The sequence below is a fragment of the Aulonocara stuartgranti genome (genome assembly GCF_965226115.1).
Source record: "Aulonocara stuartgranti genome assembly, chromosome: 19".
Lineage (NCBI taxonomy): Eukaryota > Metazoa > Chordata > Actinopteri > Cichliformes > Cichlidae > Aulonocara > Aulonocara stuartgranti.
Window position 1 is genome coordinate 6,452,501 of NC_138955.1, and position 24,756 is coordinate 6,477,256.

Below are 24,756 nucleotides of genomic sequence, written 5' to 3' on the forward strand. Positions count from 1 at the left end.
CCTTTGTTCTCTCTCAGGATCTCCTTTGGCCAGGTTGGGTCCGGAGTTAAACATGGTGAAATGTTCGTGTACTGCAGACCAATAGAAACCAAAGTGTCTCTACTGTAGCGGATTTGTGTGTTTTGCATGATGCCCATGCAAGATTATCGCAGATATAGCAAAAAGTGACGAAAAACTGCAAAAAGTGGAGAAGTTAGGGCAGAGCATCCAGCACGGCAGCCGACCTCACCGGCGCCATTTTGATATATTTTGATATATAAAAACACCCAGCACGCCCCTGCGGGCGGTTTATCCTTCAAGCTCGGGTCCTCTACCAGAGGCCTGGGAGCTTGAGGGTCCTGCGCAGTATCTTAGCTGTTCCCAGGACTGCGCTCTTCTGGACAGAGATCTCCGATGTTGTTCCCGGGATCTGCTGGAGCCACTCGTCTAGCTTGGGAGTCACCGCACCTAGTGCTCCGATTACCACGGGGACCACCGTTACCTTCACCCTCCACATCCTCTCGAGCTCTTCTCTGAGCCCTTGGTATTTCTCCAGCTTCTCGTGTTCCTTCTTCCTGATATTGCTGTCATTCGGAACCGCTACATCGATCACTACGGCCGTCTTCTTCTGTTTGTCTACCACCACTATGTCCGGTTGGTTAGCCACCACCATTTTGTCCGTCTGTATCTGGAAGTCCCACAGGATCTTAGCTCGGTCATTCTCCACCACCCTTGGGGGCATCTCCCATTTTGACCTCGGGACTTCCAGGTTATACTCGGCACAGATGTTCCTGTACACTATGCCGGCCACTTGGTTATGGCGTTCCATGTATGCCTTGCCTGCTAGCATCTTGCACCCTGTTGTTATGTGCTGGATTGTCTCTGGGGCATCTTTACACAGCCTGCACCTGGGGTCTTGCCTGGTGTGATAGACCCCAGCCTCTATGGATCTTGTGCTCAGAGCTTGTTCTTGTGCTGCCATGATTAGTGCCTCTGTGCTGTCTTTCAGTCCAGCTTTGTCCAGCCACTGGTAGGATTTCTGGATATCAGCCACCTCCTCTATCTGCCGGTGGTACATACCGTGCAGGGGCCTGTCCTTCCATGATGGTTCCTCGTCTCCCTCCTCTTTCTTGGGTTTCTGCTGCCTGAGGTATTCACTGAGCACTCGGTCAGTTGGGGCCATCTTCCCAATGTATTCTTGGATGTTCCTTGTCTCATCCTGGACTGTGGTGCTGACACTCACCAGTCCCCGGCCCCCTTCCTTCCGCTTAGCGTACAGCCTCAGGGTGCTGGACTTGGGGTGAAACCCTCCATGCATGGTCAGGAGCTTTCTTGTCTTTATGTCAGTGGCTTCTATCTCCTCCTTTGGCCAGCCTATTACCCCAGCAGGGTACCTGATCACGGGCAGGGCGTATGTGTTGATGGCCCGGATCTTGTTCTTACCATTCAGCTGACTCCTCAGGACTTGCCTGACCCTCTGCAGGTACTTGGTGGTTGCAGCCTTTCTAGTGGCCTCTTCATGGTTCCCATTTGCCTGCGGGATCCCCAGGTACTTGTAACTGTCCTCTATGTCTGCAATGTTGCCTTCTGGTAGTTCAATCCCCTCAGTTCTGACTACCTTCCCTCTCTTTGTTACCATCCGACTACACTTCTCCAGTCCGAACGACATTCCAATGTCATTGCTGTATAGCCTGGTAGTGTGGATCAGTGAATCGATGTCTCGTTCACTCTTGGCATACAGCTTGATGTCATCCATGTACAGGAGGTGGCTGACAACTGCTCCGTTCCGTAGTCGGTATCCGTAGCCAGTCTTGTTAATGATCTCACTGAGGGGGTTCAGGCCTATGCAGAACAGCAGTGGGGACAGAGCATCTCCTTGGTAGATCCCGCACTTGATGGTAACTTGTGCTATGGGCTTGGAGTTGGCCTCTAGTGTTGTACGCCACATCCCCATTGAGTTCCTGATGAAGGCTCTTAGGGTCCCATTGATCTTGTACAATTCTAGGCATTCCAGTATCCAGCTGTGGGGCATTGAGTCATAGGCCTTCTTGTAATCAATCCAGGCAGTGCACAGGTTGGTCAGTCTGGTCTTGCAGTCTCGGCTGATTGTTCTGTCTACCAGTAGCTGGTGTTTTGCACCTCTGGTATTCTTGCCAATTCCTTTCTGTGTCCCGCTCATGTATTGACCCATGTGCCTGTTCATCTTAGCCGATATGATGCCTGACAGGAGCTTCCATGTAGTACTGAGGCAGGTTATTGGTCGGTAGTTGGAGGGGACCGGTCCCTTCTTGGGGTCCTTGGGGATCAGGACCGTCCGGCCTTCAGTTAGCCATTCCGGGTGTCTCTCGTTAACTAGCAGCTGGTTCATTTGTGCTGCCAGACGCTCGTGGAGTGCAGTCAGCTTCTTCAGCCAGTAGGCGTGAACCATGTCGGGCCCTGGTGCTGTCCAACTCTTCATACTGGAGACCCTTTCTTGGATATCTGCCACTGTGATGGTTACTGGACCCTGTTCAGGGAGGTCGCTGTGGTCTGCCCTCAGATCCACTAGCCACTGAGCATTGCCATTATGGGTTGCGTCCTTCTCCCATATGCTCTTCCAGTATTGCTCCGTCTCCAGCCTTGGTGGTGCTGTTCTCTTATTGTTCCCTTGCCACTGAGAGTACACCTTTGCTGGTTCTGTGGAGAACAGCTGGTTTATTCTCCTGCCTTCTATCTCTCTGGTGTACCTCCTCAAGCGGCTGGCCAAGGCTGTGAGTCTTTGCTTGGCAGTTTCCAAGGCCTCAGGTATGGACAGCTTGCTGTATTTCTTAGGCACCTTATTTGACGCACCTTTCTGCAACTCTGTTAGTTGGCTAACCTCCCTCCGTGCTACTTTGATCTTGCCCTCTAGCCTCCTTCTCCATGGAGGGTACTGCCCCTTGTGGCTGTTCAACTTGTAGCCAAGCATCTCACTGATCACTGCTGCCGTATTGTAGATCAGCTTGTTAGTGTCGGTAATCGTGGTTGTAGGTATTGCCCGTAGTGCTGCATTAACATCATCTAGCAGACCTTCTGAGGGTACTTCACGTAATCTTGGTAACCGGCTACGGGGGATCCAGGTTTCAAGCTTGGCCATGATCCTATTTTTCAGGTCAGTTCCTCTCGCACTCAACGATCCTTCTCCTATTGCACTTGGGGCTATGTACCCAATCTCGGGTGGGGGTGATGATATCTCCCCCCTGACCTGGCGTCCTGACTCCTCCTTGCCGTAGCATTTGTGTTGTACCTCGTCAATCTCTAGCTGTGAGAGCAGTCCCTTCTTTCGAATGTTGGAACACTGAGCTACTAGTTGTTTCGCCGTCATTGTGGATGTTGGGTATCGAAGAATCCATAGGTCCCTCATCCTATTCATGTAGCCCCTTCCGCCGGGGTTACTTGCGTAGTAGCATTCCAACAACGCCCTGTTTTCGTCCCTTGCCCACCGATGCCTTCTTGTTCCAGTAGCCCACTTTTCGTCAGGGTGCCCTGGTTCCTCAACACCTGACGCGGACCTTGTTGATCCGGGCGACGTCCGAGCCGGCATGCCTTCATATTTATCTGTCTCGCTCATGTCTGCGGTAGGCTTGCTTAGCATAGGGGGTCTAGCCTTAGGACCCTTACTGGATACAGACGCCCAGGCAGGAATCGAACTTGCGATCCTCTGTTCCAAAGGCGTGTAGTTTAACCACTAGCTGGTTTATTCTCCTGCCTTCTATCTCTCTGGTGTATCTCCTCAAGCGGCTGGCCAAGGCTGTGAGTCTTTGCTTGGCAGTTTCCAAGGCCTCAGGTATGGACAGCTTGCTGTATTTCTTATGTACCTTCTTTATATATACATATATATATATATATATTAGGGGTGCAACGATATTCGTATCGATATTGAACCGTTCGATACAGTGCTTTCGGTTCGGTACGCATATGTATCGAACAATACAACATTTGTAATTTATTTTATCAATTTTCCTTCTGACGATGCTGTCTGTGTTGAGTGCTCAGTGAATCTGTGTTCGACTACTCCACCTAGGCTGCACTGTCCAGCGCAGATCCACTGAGCGCTCAACACAGACAGCATAGTCAGAAGGAAGAGCGCAGGGCACCTCCCCCACCCTCATTCAGATCTGGCGTTTGGAATTATTTTGGTTTTCATGTGACGTATGACCCTGAAGGTAAGCGAGTCATGGACTAAAGTAAAACAGTATGTTGGATGTGCCATGCAATGCTCAATTACATTGGTGTGAACTAGTGTGCTAGCGCAGTTAGCTCGTTAACGTGTTGGCCGTCTAGCCCCATGCACGGAGCGATCGGCGGTAGCTCGTTAACGGAGATTTGCCGTGTTGTGGCGTTAAGGTCATTTCAACGAGATTAACCTGAAAGCACTAGTGGGAACACGACGAATATGACTGCACATTTACGCCGACATCATCCTAGTGCAAAGACAAGTGGAAGCAGACAAAAAAAAGCAAGCATGCTACTAACTTTAGCCGAGTCATTTAGACAGCTGTTAGCACATGATTCTCCTTATGCTGCTGAGAATATAGCCCAGAAGAAGCGGATAGTATAGCTTTTATTTTGGAAAGAGCCATTTCTCTGTAATAAACTCTCTTTTCCAAAGATGAGTGATTCCTCAATCAGATACAGGGCTTGCAATATCGCTAGCCCGACGTCCCGGAGCTAGCGATTTTTTCAGTCGGGCTACCAAAATCTATCTCTTCCCTGCCCGTCGGGCTATTGTAGGAAAAATATATGTCAATGCTTTTGCATTCTTTCAGAAATGTAGCTGGGTAATTATGTTATTGGCATCGGTGAGCCACTGTCAATATGTGACATATTGAAGTCGCGTTTGAATTTGCGCTTGTTTTTTTGCTTTCACTTTGCAATCGTGCGAACTGTGTATAGAGAGCGACAGCACTGATCTGTGAGTGATGATAATTTGTGCACCAATTCCTCTGACATCGTCTTATTAATCGTTAGCTTACTATGCAAACATGACAAGTGAAATCTCCCGCAGCAAGCTTAAACATGTGAGAGGTTGATCGCACAGAGAATCGCTGAGCTTATGTGAGTGAGTGTGTAAAAGCATTTCAGTTCTGCTGAGCCAAATAAGACAGGTCAGGGTGAAGAAGTGACAGCCAAATAAAAGCTTACCACAAAACGGAGAAGTTATGACAAATCAGACTATAAGGCAAAAAGAAAGTGCAGCTTTATGGTTTCATGGACAAAAGAATTTCTGTGGCTGCAATATGACGAGCTAAATAACCAGGGCTGCACATAAGTGGTCCGCAGGTGCGCATTCGCTGTCAAAATAAAAAACACGCACAAGGGTTAGGGTTAAATTTAAAAACTGTACTTTTGAGTTAAAATATATATTTATAATTTTAATAAATGACAAATTAAAAATGCATGAACATTTTTTTGTATCGAAAAAATATCGAACCGTGACACCAAAGTATCGAACCGAACCGAACCGTATGTATATATATATATATATATATATAGATAGACCGGAGCAGTCAGCCGAGACTGCAAGACCAGACTGACCAACCTGTGCACTGCCTGGATTGATTACGAGAAGGCCTACGACTCAATGCCCCACCGCTGGATAATGGAATGCTTAGAATTGTACAAGATCAACAGGACCCTGAGAGCCTTCATCGGGAACTCAATGGGTATGTGGTGTACAACACTAGAGGCCAACTCCAAGCCCATAGCACAAGTCACCGTCAAGTGCGGGATCTACCAAGGAGATGCTCTGTCCCCACTGCTGTTCTGCATAGGCCTGAACCCCCTCAGTGCGATCATTGACAAGACTGGCTATGGATACCGACTACGGAACGGAGCAGTTGTCAGCCAAGAGTGAACGAGACATCGATTCACTGATCCACACCACCAGGCTATACAGCAATGACATAGGGATGTCATTCGGGCTGGAGAAGTGTAGTCGGATGGTAACAAAGAGAGGGAAGGTAGTCAGAACTGAGGGGATTGAACTACCAGAAGGCAACATTGCAGACATAGAGGACAGTTACAAGTACCTGGGGATCCCGCAGGCGAATGGGAACCATGAAGAGGCCGCTAGAAAGGCTGCAACCACCAAGTACCTGCAGAGGGTCAGGCAAGTCCTGAGGATTCAGCTGAACGGTAGGAACAAGGTCCGGGCCATCAACACCTACGCCCTGCCCGTGATCAGGTACTCTGCTGGGGTAATAGGCTGGCCAAAGGAGGAGATAGAAGCCACTGACATAAAGACAAGAAAGCTCCTTACCATGCATGGAGAGTTTCACCCCAAGTCCAGCACCCTGAGGCTGTACGCTAAGCGGAAGGAAGGGGGCCGGGGACTGGTGAGTGTCAGCACCACAGTCCAGGATGAGACAAGGAACATCCAAGAATACATTGGGAAGATGGCCCCAACTGACCGAGTGCTCAGTGAATACCTCAGGCAGCAGAAACCCAAGAAAGAGGAGGGAGACGAGGAACCATCATGGAAGGACAGGCCCCTGCACGGTATGTACCACCGGCAGATAGAGGAGGTGGCTGATATCCAGAAATCCTACCAGTGGCTGGACAAAGCTGGACTGAAAGACAGCACAGAGGCACTAATCATGGCAGCACAAGAACAAGCTCTGAGTACAAGATCCATAGAGGCTGGGGTCTATCACACCAGGCAAGACCCCAGGAGCAGGCTGTGTAAAGATGCCCCAGAGACAATCCAGCACATAACAGCAGGGTGCAAGATGCTAGCAGGCAAGGCATACATGGAACGCCATAACCAAGTGGCCGGTATAGTGTACAGGAACATCTGTGCCGAGTATAACCTGGAAGTCCCGAGGTCAAAATGGGAGATGCCCCCAAGGGTGGTGGAGAATGACCAAGCTAAGATCCTGTGGGACTTCCAGATACAGACGGACAAAATGGTGGTGGCTAACCAACCGGACATAATGGTGGTAGACAAACAGAAGCAGACGGCCGTAGTGATCGATGTAGCGGTTCCGAATGACAGTAATATCAGGAAGAAGGAACACGAGAAGCTGGAGAAATACCAAGGGCTCAGAGAAGAGCTCGAGAGGATGTGGAGGGTGAAGGTAATGGTGGTCCCCGTGGTAATTGGAGCACTAGGAGCACTCAACATCGGAGATCTCTGTCCAGAAGAGCGCAGTCCTGGGAACAGCTAAGATACTGTGCAGGACCCTCAAGCTCCCAGGCCTCTGGTAGAAGACCCGAGCTTGAAGGATAAACCGCCCACAGGGGCAAGTGGGGAATTTTATATATATATATATATATATATATATAAGAAAATATCATTTTCCTAAGTGAACACATCTCAAAAGTTCTTCTTTATTGTTGTTTCAACACCCATCCAAGAGCGAGAATATAGTGTTTGCAGGAGGCGCTGAATTGAGAAAAAGGAGGACAAGATCACCAGGAAACCAGACAGAGAAAATGATACAGGAAGAAGACAACAGGTAAGTGTGCACACACACACTTACATTAAACATAGTTGTGGTGGGGAGTGGTCTGCAGTGCTGCTGCAGGGGAGGTGGACACACCTGAGCAGCATCATGCCTCGCCAGCTTCAAGTCTATGCTGACTGTTTAATGCTGTTGTTGTGTGTTTGTGACAGCAACTGTGAGGTAGTAAAAGTGTCAATAGAGTGTGCTGAATAGCATGTTCACGTGCACGTCATCGGGTCTGCCGTGGTATGTTTACACTAGTATTAGGATTGTAAGAAGCATTTTAAAAAGAACTTTGGCTGTTTCAAATTCAATTTAATAAAAGTACTTTATGTGATATTTTTGTTTTGTTTTTTTACACTTTGTCTTTATCTCACATTACAGTATAATCTACTACTACTTTATTATCTTCAGTAGCATGTCTCATTACTGAAGTAATCAAATCATGTTGGCATGTTGGCTGGGGCTCACCAAAACCTGTGCTCAGGGGTCTGTAACTTGATGATACAGGCATGAAGAAAATAATTAAAGGATAGATTTAACATCGTAGATTGTAAGTGCCATTTGTCTGGACTCCAGGACAGCATCACTGGATGTATCACAGTAAACATTATGAGGATGGAACCAGAAACGTTGTCACCCAAATGTTGTCTAAGGTTCTCAGTATTATGGCTAATATAATAGTAATTACACTTTTGCACTTTTGGTACACTTTTGCACTTTTGGTGGTACTGTGTATTATTTCACACAGTCTGGGGTTACTTCAATACAACAGAGATGATCTACTACAACTAAGCCGTGGAGATCTTCAACTAACATCCGAGTATCTCATCCCCCCGGAGATCGTTAAGCAACCCCCGGGGCTACCCGCAACAGCAAGCCGCAGGAGGAGACGTTGCGAGCGGAGGCAGAAGAGAGGCAAGCGGGGAGGCCTGTGGGCACGGCTAAAGACTAGTCCGTTTAAACCACCACTCCCGATCATATTCCTCTCCAACGCCCGTTCAATCCGTTACAAACTGGATGAAATACGACTGCAGATCGCCACTCGACGGACTTTTAATAACTGTTCGTGCATGATTTTCACTGAAACCTGGCTGGACAGCGCCATTCCCGATGCGGCTATCGATCTAGCAGGCCGCACCGCCTATCGAGCCGACAGGTCTGCGGACTCGGGTAAGAAGACTGGCGGGGGGCTGTGCATCTATATTAACAACCTTTGGTGCACGAACGTCACGGTAACGGAAAAACTGTGCAGTACAGAGGTAGAACTGTTGGTGTTAAAGTGCCGTCCATTCTATCTCCCTCGGGAATTTTCTGCCGTTTACATCTGCGCTGTTTACATTCCACCAGATGCTAATGCTAAGCTAGCGTTAGCACAATTGAGCAGCAGCATCAATAACAGCCTGGTAGCACACCCGGACAGTGTCTTTATTGCGGCTGGGGATTTTAACCACGCGGACCTGAAATCTGTACTTCACAATTTCCACCGTAATGTGAAGTGTGCTACCAGAGGAGATAGAACGTTGGACCAGGTGTACACCAACATGGCGAATGCGTACAGAGCCCAGGCTTATCCCCACCTGGGTCTGTCAGACCATCTCTCCCTTCTGCTACACCCAATATACACACAAAAGATCAAGAGCACTGGGATTACAACCAAAACCGTGAGAACATGGCCGCAGGACGCTATTCCGATGCTTCAGGACTGTTTCCACTGCACAGACTGGGATGTATTCAAGGTGCAGGACACTGACAATCGACACGCATTGGACAGTTACTCCTCCACTGTCTTGGACTACATCTGTTTCTGTGTGGACAATGTAACAACTTGGAAACGATTCCGTGTGTTCCCTAATAATCCACCCTGGATGACACACGGAGTTCAACAACTTATTCGAACGAGGAACAACGCTTTCAAATCCGGGGACCAGGAGGCATACAGTGCTGCCAGGGCCAACCTGAGAAGAGGCATCAAGACTGCCAAGCAGCAGCACAGGAGGCGTATCGAGGTCCTGAGCACTCATGAGCTGAGGCGTGTGTTCCGGAGCATTAACACCAGGAAGGCGGCCGGGCCGGATGGAGTGCTGGGCCGGGTGCTAAAAGACTGTGCTGCGGACCTGGCGGACGTCTTCACCTCTATATATAACACCTCGTTGTCCTGTTCACTGGTACCATCCTGTTTCAAAGCAGCAACCATCGTTCCCATCCCAAAACAGTCAAATGTCACATGTCTGAACGATTTCAGACCTGTGGCACTCACCCCCATTCCCGCCAAATGCCTGGAGAGACTGGTCATTAAACACATCAGAGCTGCTTTTCCACCATCCCTGGACTCGCACCAGTTTGCATACAGGGAGAACCGGTCAACCGAGGATGCGATCGCCACAGTGCTGCACACATTACTGAAGCACTTGGAACACAGGAACACCTATGCACGGCTCCTCTTTGTAGACTACAGCTCGGCTTTTAATACCATCCGGCCATACAAACTCCGTCCCAAACTCCACCAACTGGGACTTAACTCCTCTCTGTGCAACTGGATTGTGGACTTCCTCACTAACCGTAGACAGAGTGTCAGAGTGGGTAAGAATACCTCTTCCACCCTTGTGGTCAACACCGGTGCCCCTCAGGGGTGTGTTCTGAGCCCTCTGCTATACACTCTCTTCACCCATGACTGTATTTCCTCCTGCGCGTCCAATCTCATTGTTAAGTTTGCAGATGACACCACAGTGCTCGGACTTATATCCAACAATGATGAGACAAACTATAGGACAGAGGTGCAACAACTAGAGTCATGGTGCCACGACAATAACTTGGTCTTAAACACCAAAAAGACCAAGGAGATCATTGTAGATTTCCGGAAGAGGGGCCATAACAACCATCTGCCTCTCTTCATTGGCAGTGAGGCGGTGGAGAGGGTGAGCAGTTTTAAATTCTTGGGGGTAACTGTGACCGAGGACCTGTCCTGGGGCAACCATATCACCTCAGTTGTACGGAAGGCCCAACAGCGCCTCTACTACCTGAGGAGACTGCGGAGCGCACACATTCCCAGTTCTCTGATGTTGAATTTCTACAACTGTGCCATCAGCAGCGTTCTGACGTATGGATTTCTAGTGTGGTTCCCCAGCTGCACCAAGGCCGATCAGCAAGCACTCCAGCGGGTGGTGAAAGAAGCTGGCAGAATTATTGGAACAAGTCTGCCAGAGATCAGTAATATCTTCCCCACTCGCTGTCTGAGGAGGGTGCACAGTATCCTGCGGGACCAACATCACCCTGCGCGCCACCTTTTCCATCTGCTGCCCTCAGGGAGAAGGTACAGGTCTATACAGGCCAGAACATCCAGACTGGCCAACAGCCTGTATCCACAGGCTGTGAAGCTCCTGAACTCTCTGCCCCCCTCTCACGGACAATAACCATATCCAACTTCTTAATAGCAATGAACTGGTCTGCATTGGTGCATCATATCTTTATTCTCTTCCCCCTCCTGCCCCCCCCCCCCCCCCTCTTTCTTAAATAGATAACTATCATATCTGATATCATATCTCACAGTACAATAATATTGAATGGGTTGCATTGTTGTATTTTGTCATGTTTCTCAGGTCTTTGTCTGAATTTCTACGAACATTATTGCTAAGGATTGTCTTATTGCATTGGAGTCACACTGGGTTAAATATGTACACTTGGGTTTTAAGGGGTATTTATTATTTTCTTCTTTTTTTGGGGGTTGTATGGAAGCCCCAAACGCAATTTCATTGTTCTTGACAATGACAATAAATAAATAAAATACTAAAAATACTAAATACTAATTACTTTACAATGTAAATTGCCTCCAAGTGACTGTTGCTGTGATTTGGTTAAATAAATGAAATTGAATTGAACTAAACTAAATATTAGCAGCAAGTGAAAATATCAATTTGTCGTTCAAAATTATTCAAGATAACTAAGGTTTGTTTGTTTTTTTACCGTGGTTTGGAAATGTTTTTGGAGTCGCAAGAAGAAAATAAGCTGAGGGGATTGTCACCTGCAAAAAGCTCCAGAGGGGCCAAGTTCAGCTTGATAAAAGGGGAGACGATTTTTCTAAAAGATGTCTCACCTGCTAAAACTTGGAATGACACATATTATTATCCACTTAGGCTGCCGATGTCTTCTGATTCGCTGTGTTGACACATTTCCTCGATAGTAGAAATGTTTCCATCCTCCTCCCAAAAGTCCTGCACATCTCTTTATCGCAGTCTGGCTGACATACCCTGTTATTTTGTGCTCCGCCGCCACAACTTATATTTACAGTAAACTCAACTTGACGTGAATGCAGCAATGCCCCGTGTCACTATATTTTTCCCCCCCATTCTTAAACTGTTTTGAGGTGGGGGACATGTAGTCAGCGGGGACAGAAAAGCGACAGATCTGACAGAAGAAATCGCACATACACGCACACCAGTTAGACATCCTCTGTCAGCAATAGGTGACACAGCAGGCCTGCAGTATTCACACCTGTCTAGATCGCTCAACACAGAAACAGCACAAAAAGCAGTGGGAAGGCCTGTTGGATTGGCGACGAAGATTCATCATTTCGCCCAGACTAGAGCGCCGTGACAGATGGTTCTGCAATTTGATGTCTTGTAGCGACATCTTTGCATCGGTGCGTATGTGGCTGACGAGGAAAATGTCAGCGGGCCTTTAGTCATTTGGATGCATAATTCAAAATAAGTTATTATGAAGACATTGAAAGCAGGGGATCTGGTGACACGTGTGCCACCTACTGTGTTTTTTGTCACCTGTGCAACGAAACCAAGCGACTGATTTCAGAGACAGGGAGAAATACCCACGTCTGTCACCAAGTAAGTAATTCTTCTCCGATCTTGTGCTCTCCGCTATCTCGCTGTCTCAGGATGACCACAATCCAGCTGCTGGACTGTGTCACTCTGCACAGGTGCCCAAAAAACTATAGAGTTTCATTCATCAGTCTGAGCTTGAAACCTACAACAACTGCACCCACTAAAACAACTCACTACACACACATGCACAGCAAGAGAGGGAGAAACAGCTGCACCCTGATGAATGCCCTACATTCATTCCACAGGAAGCCGGTTCATATGTCACCACTGATGCAGCCCTTCCACTCTCCTCATTCAAAAACATACACAGGCGCACACACACACATATACTGAACTCCAGTTCTCTTTCTCTGATTATACTCCCAGCTGGTCTCTGCGACAAATGCTCCTTTGATGCGTCTTCCCGGAGGCCAAAGCCACCATCGGCATTCTCCTCCTCCTTCTCCTCCCTTCCACTTCTCTGCTCTCTTTCTGTCTCCCCACCAGCAGCTTCCTGCGTGACATTGAAAGTCGTGAACTTGCCGTCCCATTCTGCGGCAGCTCTGTGCTCCAGCGCGAGGACGACAGAAGAAGACAAAGAAAAGAAAAAGATGCCTTGTGATCTAGATTTTTCCTGCAGAGATGCCAGTTTGAGCTGGAATGAGACGCCCACTTCAAACCCATTGGTTTTTATTACTTACGGGTGACAATAAGTCATTGGGAAGCACCCAGAAGTTGTATATTGCTCTAATTACCCAGCGAAGATGGGTCATTTTCATTGCAGGTTGTAAAATTTCTCTGGTTTTAGCAGATGGGCCTTCCTCAGTAACCTACAGTAGACATGATATGTTTGATAATCAGGGTAAATACCTGGGAGAATGCCCAGCAGCCAACAGCAAACATCTTATATTGGCTCCATGAAATAGGAAAAGGAGAGGGACTCTTGTTTGTTTTGATGAATTTAATTTTCCACCTGGGCTTGCCGTGAGCTGATTGTGTACGGAAACACCACTTCACATCCAGTTGGCGTGTGTACAGAATGATTAATGTGTAAGCATACATACCTTTAGTCATTCTCTTGACGGGATTATGCTTCTCTTTTCAGCCTCCAGGCCCGACAAAGATTTTTATTTATACGACTCCAGGAAGAGCCGAGATTTTAAGCTCCTACCTTAATTTTGAAGGCCGTCATCTGCACCTGACAGGGTACTATTTAGATAATAACTCATGGAGCTTTGATATCATTATGGATGTAAATTAGGGGGTTTCGATGATTTTACTCGCTCACTGTTTAAGGACCACGGCCCTAACTTGTGTTACTCTGAAAATAACCATATATTTTTTTAAAATTAGGACTTTTCCCCCCCCTTTTTCTTTTTAAAGTCAAACAAAGAAAAGATGTAAGTGATATCTTATTTTGTTTGCCACAAACTGAACTTGCACAATGCATAAATGTGACAAAACATAGAAATTACCATCAGGCATTTTAATGACTCCAAATGAGACATTTTACAATATGTTGCCTGAATTCAACAAACTGCTGGAAACACTCCTCAGAGATTTTGTTCCTGTTGACATGAGGGCATCACTCAGTTCTCACAGATTTTCCAGCTGCTCGTTTGATCTCCAGTTCCACCTCATCCCGAATGTGCTCTATTGGATTGAGATCTGCTGACTATGGAGGACATTTAAGTACAGTGAACCAGTTTGTGACATGTTGTGTTATCCTGCTGGAAGCAGCCATTAGAAGGTGGGTACACTGTGGTAAAGGGTCAACATGGTCAACAACAATATTGAGGTTTGCTGTCGTGTTTAAATGATGCTCAGTGGGTACAAAGAGGCCTAAAGTGCGCTAAGAAAATATCTCCCACACCATTAGCAGCCTGAACCGAGGCAGGATGGATCCACAAATTCGGGTCCTACGATCGAGTCCAGACAACATTTTTCTAGTCTTTGATTATCAACGTTTGGTGAGCCTGACCAAACTGTAGCCTCACTTTCCGGTTCTTACCTGATAGGTGGCACCCGGTGTGGCCTTCTGTGCGGTAGCCCATCTGCTTTAAGGCTTATTTAAGGCTGTTGCGCGTTCAGAGATGTTCAAGATATGTTTGTGGCTCACATTTTATTTTTCTCTGTAAACCCTAGAAATGATTGTGTGTGTCAGGCACCAACTGCCACGTAAACTCACTTAAATCACAGTTCTTCATCATGTGGACACTTGAATCCCATGTGATTGGCTGGTTAGGTGTACCTAGTAAAGTGGCCTGTGCATGAGCACTAAAACAGGCATATTGTTCACAGAGTTGGGCTCAGCTGCAGACTGGCTAAATCTCATTTAGCATGTGGCATTTCAGTGCCTGCAGTTCTGCATACATGTGGCAACTCCTCATGCTGTATCTGATTTAATGAGATACCTGCGGTCAGTGTTGACGCCTGGTGCTTTTTGTGCAGGAGGTCCTTGTTGCTGCTCTCCCCACCACAGAGCCATCCCATCAAATATAAATGACTGCAGACAGAAATATTAACCATCTTCCTTGGATTAAAGTGCTACTGAGTGAAAACCAGATAAACGTCTTGCACAATTAAAACAGTAAAAACTCCAACAGGTCAGAAAATACCCTACTGATTACAACCTCCTCCCCTTTCCTTTTATAGCTGTTAAGAAGGTTAAGTGGCCTCCAGGACTCCAAGTAAAACATTATGTTTAAAATGGAAAACATAAAACTCAAAGATCAATTCGTGTATGGCAGCAGAGGCGTGACGTATTAAATTTTAAACACACCGGTAAGATAATCTAACCCCTTGCAGTCTTGAAAGCATTGGCAGATGCACGCGTGACATTTAATGAGTGAAACACAGCTATTTATAGGAAGCGAGTATGTAAACACTGCATGCTGCTCATTCAGTGCGACACGCAGCCTTTTAGCGAGCGGTCGACCTCGTGATGAGTTCGCCGTGTGCAGCAATGACAAGATGACACATCACTCCGCATCGTCAGCCTTTATTAAAACAGATCCGCCTCTAAATAGTATCACTGCTCAGTTTGCTGTAGAAGTGTCAACTTTTTAACCTGACGCCAGTATACTTGGTGTCACCTGTCACGCGTGATTACTAGCGGTCGAGAACGATTGACTGGACCAGACAGGAGTGAAGCGCGAGGATTTGGTGCAGCAGTAGTCAGCACAGATTTTAAAAGTCAGTGTGGATGCCGTCTCCAGAGAGAAAGCTTTAACTGTGTGACCCTCTTTGAAGGTCAGCATTTTACATTTTACCAACATCACACTCAAATCCAGCAGAGGGCTTGATCTCACTTTAAAGGCTTAGGTGAGTTATTTTTCCAGGATCTGAACCCTCACTTTTTTTTTTTAAACTTCCTGTAAGTATAGCACACCTACCTACCTTTTCAACTCCCCAAAGTCACAGCAAATCCAAAGAAATGATGTTACCGATAAAAAGTGTGAAAAGGACGAGTCCAGGTAGAGCAGTCAGAGGGAAGCTTGTAAATATCGTTCTTTATTGCACACATGACATTTGTTCTCCTCATATTTATTCTTTTTTTTTCCTCTTTTTTGGTGTGAGCAACAAAAACTGGCATTACATGTTTTACACCCTATTGAAAAATTCTCAGTCTAACCCCGTATAATAAAAAACAAGATAACACAAAACAAAATAAAGACTACTTCACATAAAAACTTACAACTCCACAAAAAAGGAAATCTCACAGATATTGCATCACTAAATGGATGAGAAACTTACAATATATCATACTAGTATTTTTTTTTTAGGAAAAAAATTGTTTTATACTATTAAATGCATATGCATATATATATATATATATATATATATATATATATATATATATATATATATATATCATTATTTTTTTTTAAAAGGAAGAAAAATCCAGTGGGGCGAATTTATTTCTGTATTTTGGTAGCATTTTTCTTTCAACCACCTGAGTGCTACATCGCTGAGACCAGTACTGATTGGTTAAACCTGCCATTTAACTCATTGGAGGAATGTTTGTTAAACAGAGGTGAAGAAGAAAAAGAGATTGACAGGTGAGAAGGTAGTTAGTAGATAAATCCACTGAATGTCCTGTGACAGATTTGGAAAAGACAGTGAGAACTCTGCCAGAGATGGCAGCAGTATGCAACCAGCAGCAGTTCACTGCATACTGTGGTCCGATTAGAAAGTTCTCAGTGGATCAAATCGAAAACAGGACCCATTAAGCCAAAGTTTAATGGTGGGAAACATCTGTGACCAAATTCCCCCCTCTTTTTTTGGTCAAATTTCCCAGTTTAAAGAAAAAAAACAAAAGAAAAAAAAATGTGCATTGTGCTTGGGTATTTAGTTTTGTGTGCTCAACAAGCCAAGAATAAAAACAACAGCTTTTGGTGAGATAAAGGGAGGCAGAAAATTGGCACTTGAATGATAAAGTACAAAAATATATAATTTTCCAATCGAAGAAAGAAAAGGCACTTTTTAAACACAGCCGCGGTATTTTAGGCAGCGTTTGTAGTTTACTGTGCTTCAGACAAGAACTCCCACCGGCTCACTGTCTTTTTCATCAGCTCGTTTGTTGACGGGAGCCACTGAAAACCTCTCCGACATATAAAAAGGCAAGGCTTGTGACAGCTAGTGGACGGATGTTTAGCTCAAATTGCTCATTACGACACAGACAAGCCCATCGAAAAAAAAAAAAAAAAAAAACCACATTAAAGGCCAATCCTAGATTAATAAATAAAAAGCTTATGTCTAACAATCAAAAATGCACAGCGAGAAAAATAAAATTACAATTTTTTGGCTTGCCTGTAATGTAATCTCTGCCTTTATTTGCTGGTGTATAAGCAGGTGTTAAAGGTTAAAGTAAAATAAAAACATGTTAATGTTAATTTTACAAGTCGAGAAATGTTAGTTTTGATGTTAGACACTTTAATTCTTGCTCTCCGCTCGCTGAGACAAGAAGAGAATTACAACAAGTTAAGGCCAAGTTGTTTTGGTTGCTGCAGATATTAAAAAGGAGGAAAACCCCCCCCAAAATAATGATCTGGAGGCAACAACTCAGCGGGTTAAAGTAATAATCGGGATTAATGAAGTTAATCTTTTGCTTGTGTGTCAGTGTCAATACCTCGAGTAAAGAGTGGAGGGAGAGCTGAATAAAGAAAAAGGAGAAGAAAGCTCAATGAACCCCAGGACGAGTTTAATGTCAGCAGGAGGATGAAAAAACACGAAACAAAAAAGAAACCACACACACACTGGCAGTGTTTCAGACGAGGAAAATCCACCCTGGACAGAAAAAAGGTGATAAATACTAACAAGCTGAAAGCCATATCAGCATTCTTACACTGGAAGAAATAGTACGGTTGTTTTGATCCCAGAGCACTTCATATTGGCGTGGTGTACTGGTGTGTGTCTAAGCGTTATAGATGCTCCCAAATGGCCTAGTATTAGCCGTTATATCAATAAGCTGAATGGGGAGAAGTGTTCACCAAACAGGCAACAGCTGGTGATAACAGTAATGCTCCAATCCAGGCATAATAAGCCAGGGATGCAATAGAGGGAAAGTGGGGAAAAAATAAAATAAAATACAGCTTTAGACGTTCACACGACTGCCATCTATAAATTTGCCCCCGCGCCCGAGTGTCTGTTGTAAATAACTCACTACATCTATAATGTGCAGTGATGAGATGTTCTGCTCTTCACATTCACAGTAAAATTAATCCCTTTGAGATGACTAATATGAGTATTTTTGCACAGCTTGCGATTAGTCCTGCACTAACTAATGGTTAGAGATAGTGTGTGTGTGTGTCTGTGTGTGTGTAGGGAGGAAATGGGAGTTTTATCTTCTGGGGATTAGGACGTTTTGACTTTGCGTGTGGAGATGTATTTGTTTTTTTAATCAGTGCGCGCCTCGTTGGAGAGAGAACAGCTGACCCAGAGGTTAACCCGTGACCTCGAGCAATGTGGGGCTTGTTGTTTCAGACAGGGCGACACTTCCTGCCGTCTCACGGAGGGGGCGGCGGAGGGTCAGTGACACAGGCGGATAGGACAACTAACAAAAAGTTGCTTCGGAGAGAGACGACAAGACATAGCAGCAGTGTTGGGTGCAAGTATGAAGAGACTTTTTTTTGTTGGTTTCTTTTTTTGTAGTCAGCACAGAGGTGAGAGCGCGTGAGCGGCAGTGAGGGACATTTATCAACTCGTGCAGTTTCCAGTTAGATCTGTGCGTGTGTGTAGTGTGGTTTTATGTAGAGCACACGTGTTCATGTAATGTGCGTTGTCAGTCAGTGGAAGTGGTGGCAGGACAACTGGTTTTAATCGTGTTAGTCCGTGAACCAGACCAGAGGTAATACATTCATGAAACTGGTTATAAACACAAGACAAAATATCAGCAAGTTAGTAAAATTCTTACTAAGAATGTTTTATTAAAATAAATGCCAAGAGGTTAATAAGAAAAAAATAACAGCATACACCATGAAAACTAAATGCAAGCATGTAAAAATACTCGTGACAAGGAAAAAAAATTAACTAATAAAGTAGCTAATGAGTTAAACAAGCTGGGAATCAGCAAGAAAACAAAACAAAACGTAACAGGGAAAAAGGCAACACTCCCCACAAGAGACAGTTTTCGAGATGTAAAAGAGATGAGGGGAGGGGGCGGGGGAGAAGGAGGAGAGAGGGTTGTTTAAGGGCGAGGGGGGTTGCAGTGGGTTTCATTTAAAAAAAAGAAGAAGAAGAAGAAAAAAAAAAGCACTCAGAAACATGATTAATATACATATAAAATGAGATTAGAAAAATACATTATAAACCTGTAACAATGGCTGTTAATTACATTATCATACATGTAGTAGGCAGGCCAGAGAGAATACGGTAGGCATAAGAGTCAACCTTTCCCCTGATGGTCTTATCCAGCCTTTCACAATGACACAGCAAGTTGTAACATTGCAGAGGGAATTTTCTTAATACTGTCAAATGCCGAATAACCATCTCTTGCTCCACTTTAATATTGCATTTCAATTTAATAAAAATAATAACACTGAAAAAGAATATTTCATTGACCTTTCACTGTAACAGCGTGATGAAAGAGCTATGAATAGAGGGGGAAAAAAAACAACAAAAAAAACCAAAACCGCCAAGTGTTATATTGGATTCAAGAATTCCTCGATTTTAATATTATTTCACCTTCCAGCAATAAACTGTCAGTTATTTCAACAGCTGAGAACTGTTTGGCGGTGAAGCGGGCCTCGCTTGTTTCATTATTCCAACATTTCAGCTGTCCAATTTAAACCTCATGATTGTATTGATAGTTTGTTGTCAAGCTGACGCTGAGAGACGTGGACTGGATGCTTTCAGTTTGCAGCTGTTGAAACAAAAACAAACAGGCGTAGTGGGGACGACCCTCCCCACCTGCTGTTCGCTCTTCCATCCACTCCCTTGAACATCATGTATTTTTCTTAGCTCATAATAAAAACAAACAAACAAACTATAAAAAAGGAAAAAAAAAAAAAACATGTTCCGGCAGACTACTGGGTCACGACTGGCAGTTCAATTTGTTCTAGGAAGTTAGTCAAAGTCACCAAAAATCAAGACAATATCTCATTTGATCGTTAGAATCGAAATAACAATAATAATAATTAAAAAAACAGAGAACACAATCTGCTCATACAGCAGAGTAAAGGGCCATCAGGTAAAAGGAAAAGAGAAAAAAAAAATCATTTCAGGAAGACAAAACCATGGCACATGTTTGTAGCTGGTCAAAACGACTGCTATTCTTTTTGCATAGAATAACTTCGGTAACGCCACGATACGGTGGCGGCTACCCTGCTCGACCTTTCAGAGCGTGTAACACCAGCCATTCCTCTCTGCGCCATCTTGGTGGGTGCTGGATATTATTGAACACAACTGGAATACTAGAAAACAGAAACCACTGTCGATAAGGCACTTTGATTTGATCTTTTTAAGCTCTCTAGGCGTCCGTCTCACTCTGATGTTCGCTAACTTTCCGAAGGGTCGTGACTGTTTTGGTCTTCCTTTTCCAATCATATTCAAGGTCAACAGCACTTGTCCCCCTCCCCTTCCCCACTTGGTCCCCCCCCCATTTCCCCTATACGGTTTTAAACTTTTTTTCTTTATTTTTTTCTGATTTTGTAACTGCAAGTAAAGTATCAAAAGCTAAAATTGCCAAAAATAGATCTTATTTTTTCTCATCTCCAGCACCCTGTAAAATTATCTTTTTTTTTGTTCTCTTCTGTATTTGAATATGCAATGACATATCTACATTTTTATATATTTATATATATATTTATATATATAAGACGTATGTATAAAGCAATTTGAACAGGCAGGCATGGCTTTCACATCCTATTTTTTTCTTGAGAGAGTTAAACAAAAGATTGTGGGCTCAGAAGCTAGACTATGATCACAGGGAGGTGTGACACATTGTGGATGCGCTTTTGGATCGTTTACCTCGAGTTTAAAAAAAAGAAAAAAGAAAAAGAAAAAAGAAATTTCATCAGTAAAAAAAACAAAACACAAAAATGCAAGTAGGCTCAGATTATGCCAACTGCACGATTCAACTCATGTAAAGTCTTCAAACTGGGGTTAAAACTTAAAATACATTTAAAAAGAATTAGTCAAACGTGGAGATGGAAAAAAATGGCAAAATAAAACATCTGTTTGGCAACGTGGCTGATGAAACAACTTAATATAGAATCCAGGTAACATGGCAAAAGCATTTATGTACAGAACTTCAAAGTACCCCCCTCCCCCCTTTGCTGTCACTGTGTAACATGTTGATTTAGTGTTGATTAGCATCTCTTCACCTTAAAAGAAAACAGAGCAGTAATGGGTGAGAAATCATCTAAACTGACTGGCTGGCTGGCTGTTACAGCTGAAGGCAGGCACTAAAAATTCACACCCTTTTAAACTCTTAAAAATCACAAAGAGAGCCCTCTGTGAGACAGATGCATAACTGCAGATATATAATTCACTGGCAAACCCTTTGGCTAAATATGCACACTTAATACTTTTTTTTTGTCTTTGTGATCACAGCTCAGCTAACTCATTGAGATTTTTTTTTGTCAAAATACATCAGGCACTGTATAGTGGATGTAGTGTGGATGGGGGGGCAATTTCCCTCTCCCTCCCCCCGAAGCCTCAACACACCCTACTTTCATTGTAGTATTAATTAAAAACACACACAAAAACACACAAAGAACCATCAGCCCAAGTAGTGACCTTCCCATCTTGCCCTTCATCATTTCTTAAGCTTCTGCAGCCTGCTTTGAACATCAGTTGGCGTACTGCTTTAGAGCTAACCACCTCGCCTTGGTTTTGGCTGGTCAGGTTTAAGCAAAAGCTAATTAGTCAAATATGAACAACAGGGGGAAAAAAAAGGACAAAATCAAGTGGAGAAAATGACTAAAAAAAAAAAAAGCATTAAAAACAGACAGGAGAAAAACAAAACACATAAATCATAAAAAGCTCCTTTAGCAATCATTTCAGCCATGCTTTTTAAAAAATTAAATAAAAACAAAGACAGAAAGCTGTTTAGAGGGCACACCCAGAATGTGTCAGCTCAAAAGTACATCTTAGAGCTCAACAACTGAACTACACGTGAAAATGACAGAAATTAAACAAGTTAATGTGAGTGTATGTTCTCTTTCCTTCTGTTTCTTTTTCTCTCCCCGTGGGTGGGTTTTGGGACAGGGTGGGAGCAGGTAGATGCTCTTATATCTATATTTTGAGGGAGGGGAGGAGGGGCTGTCAATCTGAGGGCCATTACTCTGAAACCAAATGGTTTGCGTCAAATAAATACTCAACTTTGATTCATACAAGTGAGGTCACCACATCAGAGTAATTAGAGGAAGGGGGGTGGGGTGTGTGGGGTGGGGGTCTTTATTGCTATGTAATTCAGTGCAGATTTATGAGTCATACCACAAACACGTCCACCCAGTGTGTGATTCATGAAGAAAAAGAAAGAGAAAGAATGGGAATCGAACTCAATGAACAAAGGGAAAAAAATATTTATGAATATCACACAACTTTGTTGGGTTTTCGTTGTGTTTCTGTGAAGATTCTGCGTTGGTTTCTACTTTTTTTCTCTCTTCTTTTTTTTTATTTTTATTGTCAGAATGTGTTAGGGTAACTGTACGGGCAGGCGCCTCTCTCTCTCTCTCTCTCTCTCACACTTGCGTCCGAGAGGCTAGCAAAAGGCAATTACCAGTTAACTGATCAGCAGGCAGGCTTGGGGCGGCTCGTCATTGGGTGAAGAGTTCAGAGGTCAGAAGGTCATGTGTTAGTTGCCGGTGGCGGCTAGGTGGTTAGAAACAAAAACAAAACAAACAGAAAAAAAAAGATAGAAAGGATATTAGTGTCAGCAAGAAGAGACTGGAATGACATCATTTTAACAATAAAATGAATGCAATCTCTTACGTCGCCCCCTGCTCTTAGTCCCCTGCCAACATGAGGTGAACCCAGCTAATCTCACTGCGATCATGGCGCCGCAACGGCATGATCCAAACTACTAAGCCCCACCCTGAATCAGGTAGCTTGGTGGTTTAAATAAAGCGCACATTGCCCCCAAAACCAAAAATAGAAGCAAAGAGAGGTCGAACAGACAAACAAAGTAACAAAAATCTAGTGTTTTAGTGTCGTTCGAGTTGGAATGCAAGCTCCAAACAGTGTGATTAGTGTTAAGGAGACTTAATAACTAGAGTTATGTGAAGCATAACTAAGACTAGTGTTATATGTGCAATGAATAGATGAATCGCTGTTTTCCGATTCGTTCTCTTTATTTAGCAGTATATTTTTATAGAATATAAATATACACAAAACCATAAATACATTTGATATAAAATGCTCAAATATAAAATGACAGTACCTCATGTACAACTGAAATATTAAAAATGTACTTTAGCTTTATTTCAATATATTTGCAATACACTGGAGAGAATGCAAGCTACCTCAGCTTATGTCTGTGCGTGCCTATCTTCCAGAGAAAAATCAAAAAATCAAAAATAAATGTAAATTTCAAGGTGAAATGGGGCCTGGTAGCAGCACGGCCACTTGCCTTATGCCTGCTATGTCTTTACGATACAGTATAGAAATGAGTCTCCTTTTTCTCTGCTCCCTATGAGTCGAGGAGATAAATCATGTATGGGAACAAGCCTGCCCCATTTTAGGCTCTAATCTCACATCAGAGGAATGTCATTATACACTTTCAACACTGCCTGCAAAGTACTACCTGTCCTGGCTTCACAGCTGCAAAAACCCAAACCTTTCAACATCACTTTTGCCTGAGCTTTGACATATACACAGTCTGCACATACTGCATATGTTAAGTACTAAATGTAAACAAAATGTGCATACCACAATCAACCATTTAGCTGGCGTGTGGCGATACGGGGTAGGAAAGGTGGCAGGGGGACAGGAAAACAAAACAAAATGCAATACAGACAATGTAGAAATTCCCAACTAAGGCATCGAGGCATAATACAATAATCACTGAAATGCATAAGTCAACATCAAAGTGTAGCTAAGAGACTAAACTGACCTCTGTCAGCGGTCACAATCCTTTGGTAAGGATGGACCCGCGTGTCATGCCGTCTCACTTTAGTAGCCATTGCACCTAGATTGTAACAGGTCCACAGGGTTAGAAACCGTTCACTTTGAGGAGGGCAAAAACAGTCATTTGTACAGTGATAACATTCACATTTTAACCATTATAATGCTCGGATTACACAACAATACACAGAATAACATAATACAGATTATAGTACATATACACACAAGCACGTCTTCTTTTTTTCCTTTTACATGTAGAAAAAATGCAGTAGAAAAAAAATTATACAACTTTTTGGAGATTTACTTGGTATTTAAAAATTTATAACTTAAGTACTAAAATTCCACAGTGCTCAGAGTTATATATGTGGGTGGATGGGGTGGTAGGTAAAGGGTACAGGCTCCAGGGCTGTCTAGAAAAATAATGTGATTCTTCCTGTGGGATCCAAAAGGGGAACAGAGAGAAATTTGTCTCTTCATTTTGAAAGGTGGGGAAATCCAATACAGCTCTGATGGTAATTGAATAGTGCCAGACACCACCTGCCTCTCCCTCTCTCCTTCATTTTCTCTTTCCCTTTTCAACATTTCTCTCCAGGTCAATCTGCTCACTAGCGGCACAGGCTGTCATTTCCTTCCTATATTTGTCACAACTGATTTCTTTCTACTGCAGCGGTTGACACCGCCTCGTATGCATCACAAAAACTGTTTGTGTGCCACACTATGTTCAAGTATTACAAATTTCAGATGTGTGCATGGATTTAAAACAACAACAAAAAAATGAAATAGAAAAACATTTCCCAGAGGAAGCGAGGACATGCGAAATAAGTTATAAAAAAAGATTTTCTTCTGGCATTATCAAGAGCAGATTTTTTTGGCCCATGACTACACAGCTAACTACACTACTCTGAAGTAGCAGATGGCCTGACATTTCT

At 44.0% G+C, this 24,756-nt stretch overlaps 1 protein-coding gene across 5 annotated transcripts in view; it reads right to left on the reverse strand.

The window, feature by feature from the left end:
* Window positions 1-15,751: 15,751 nt before the first annotated feature.
* Window positions 15,752-24,756, reverse strand: part of qkia (QKI, KH domain containing, RNA binding a) — an 84,913-nt gene continuing 75,908 nt past the window's right edge. For 3 of the 5 annotated variants that reach the window (XM_082516406.1, XM_082516407.1, XM_082516404.1), the window contains exon 7: window positions 22,779-23,891. In XM_082516406.1, coding sequence (XP_082372532.1) covers window positions 23,788-23,891 — 104 coding nt within the window. In that variant the 3' untranslated portion in view covers window positions 22,779-23,787. Of the gene's footprint in view, window positions 22,577-22,778; window positions 23,892-24,756 lie in introns of those variants that run through there. The other 2 variants (XM_082516405.1, XM_082516408.1) reach the window with 1 other exon arrangement.